The sequence below is a fragment of the Penaeus monodon genome, chromosome 25, assembly GCF_015228065.2.
Source record: "Penaeus monodon isolate SGIC_2016 chromosome 25, NSTDA_Pmon_1, whole genome shotgun sequence".
Lineage (NCBI taxonomy): Eukaryota > Metazoa > Arthropoda > Malacostraca > Decapoda > Penaeidae > Penaeus > Penaeus monodon.
The window spans coordinates 41,993,571-41,995,473 of record NC_051410.1 but is presented as its reverse complement, the minus strand read 5'-3'; the positions used below and the strand labels follow the sequence as shown (position 1 = coordinate 41,995,473).

The following is a 1,903-nucleotide window of genomic DNA, read 5'->3' as shown; positions in this document are numbered from 1 at the left end:
GAAATAGGCAACAGGAATGAATCCAGACAGTACATATGGTCCAGTACTTTATGGGAGTAGGATCCTGTAAAGATAACCACCATTCTCCCTAGATCAAAAATCCCCCAAACCGATGGTCTGTCTCATGACTGGGAGCCCCAATACTGAATAATGTATCAGGGATATGCTGAGTCAGCTACTCATGGGGAAAAATCATAATGCAGGAAACTCAAGATTCCCTGAATCTCCATGATCTAGGAGGCAGCATCATTTTTTTTTTTTTTTTAGGAAAGGCCTTTTTCCACCTCAGTGAATGTAGCCAAGGATTAACAAGTGCACAATTGTTTGGCATGCACAACTCACAGCATGCTCAACCGTGAATGACACAAAGAAATCATCCTGGTGGGAGGGGTGGTCTACCAAGACAAGATAATGTCACATAGACTGTCATCCTGGCATGAGTGAGTCAAGGTGAAAGGTCATCCACAACACAGATGAGATAGCATCTAACTGAATACAGCAAACTCCAGTTTATGGACATGATGCTAACAGATGTGTCACTATAACAAAAAGGTTAACATCAGTAAACCAAAAAATATGTTCAGACTAGTTAACCGATAACCATACTCCCAAGATTTTTGTTAGTGTGGTTGTCAGATTACCTGAAGAATTGTACTGTGGGCTTTACTCAAGACTAGATATTTTACTCAAACAAAAAATTAAGAAGAGCAACCTGCAAGGTAATGTCAAACTTGTTCTAAAGCTTGAAACCAAACCCAATAACTGTAGGGCACAATACACATACAATGTTCTTCAGAATTTAACAACCGACTAACAAATTATTTGAAATGTGTGCTGGTCTGTTGTGGCATAGTAATTAAGAACTAACCTTTGCATTTAGTTTTAAGGACACAATGCAATAAGAGAATGAAGAGACTGGAAAAGCTGAATAACAAGAATGGGCTACAAACGGCATCTTATAGTTGCAAGCTCTCATTTGGAACTGACAAACTTTACTTACCATCTCTATATACCAACATTGCATCTGGTTCTATCTCTGCCTGCTTTTCTTCTTGATGTCTTGTGGCAACATGGTTCAACATCAGGTCAAGTCTAGCATGAAGCTGCATCACTTGGATAAGTGTTGACAGTTTTGATGCACTTGCAGAGAAGAAGGGTCTCATCAGCTCCATGCGATTTGGAATTGTACTCAGGTGGCTCATGTGGTAATATAAAACAGCACGAATCCAGGTGACATAACCAAATTGCCTAAAATACAAAAGAAATATTATAAGGACTTTTGCTTAGTTAATAGATACTGTGAATCTAAGCTCATGCTTATGGCCATAAAAAAAATGCACTGTAACAAGTGTAACATTTACATTTGTGTTTGAATTTCCTCTTCCAGTGACTACAGTAATATACACAAGACTTTAAAAAAATAATAAATTACTTAAATGTATCAACAAGAACTAAATGGAAACTGACTTGTGCCCTTTGCCCATGACGAGTGTCTGCAAATGCTCTATAAGTGGCACCACAGCTTGGACTGGGAGTCTACGTACAGTGTTGTTGATCAAATTTTGGTCTCTACGATCAAATACACCCGATAGTAGACGTTTATCCTTACTATGTAAACCCTGTAACAAAAATTTTACATCAAAATATAATTGCAATTTTGTCCAAAGCATGTAATATCTACATACTTCTTGTTTTTTTCACATTAAATAGTCAATTAAGAATTAGACACCTCTTCCCCTTCAGTAAATATGATGTGTGTATCAGCACTAACAGAAGCAACATCACAAACTGAAAATATTGTTTTGGTGCTTCACAACCGCTGTTAGGGAAATTGCTTTAATTACTGTTATACAAATAAGTAAGCCAAAAGGTTAAGAAAGAATTCTTGGAAAAGAAAATCTGA

At 37.2% G+C, this 1,903-nt stretch overlaps 1 protein-coding gene across 1 annotated transcript in view; it reads right to left on the bottom strand.

Annotated features, from left to right (window-relative positions):
* Nucleotides 1-1,903, bottom strand: part of LOC119589416 (WD repeat-containing protein 43-like) — a gene marked incomplete in the record, with an annotated part of 18,183 nt that overhangs the window by 7,035 nt on the left and 9,245 nt on the right. The window contains 2 exon segments of the mRNA XM_037938026.1: nt 1,001-1,248; nt 1,468-1,619. Coding sequence (XP_037793954.1) covers nt 1,001-1,248; nt 1,468-1,619 — 400 coding nt within the window.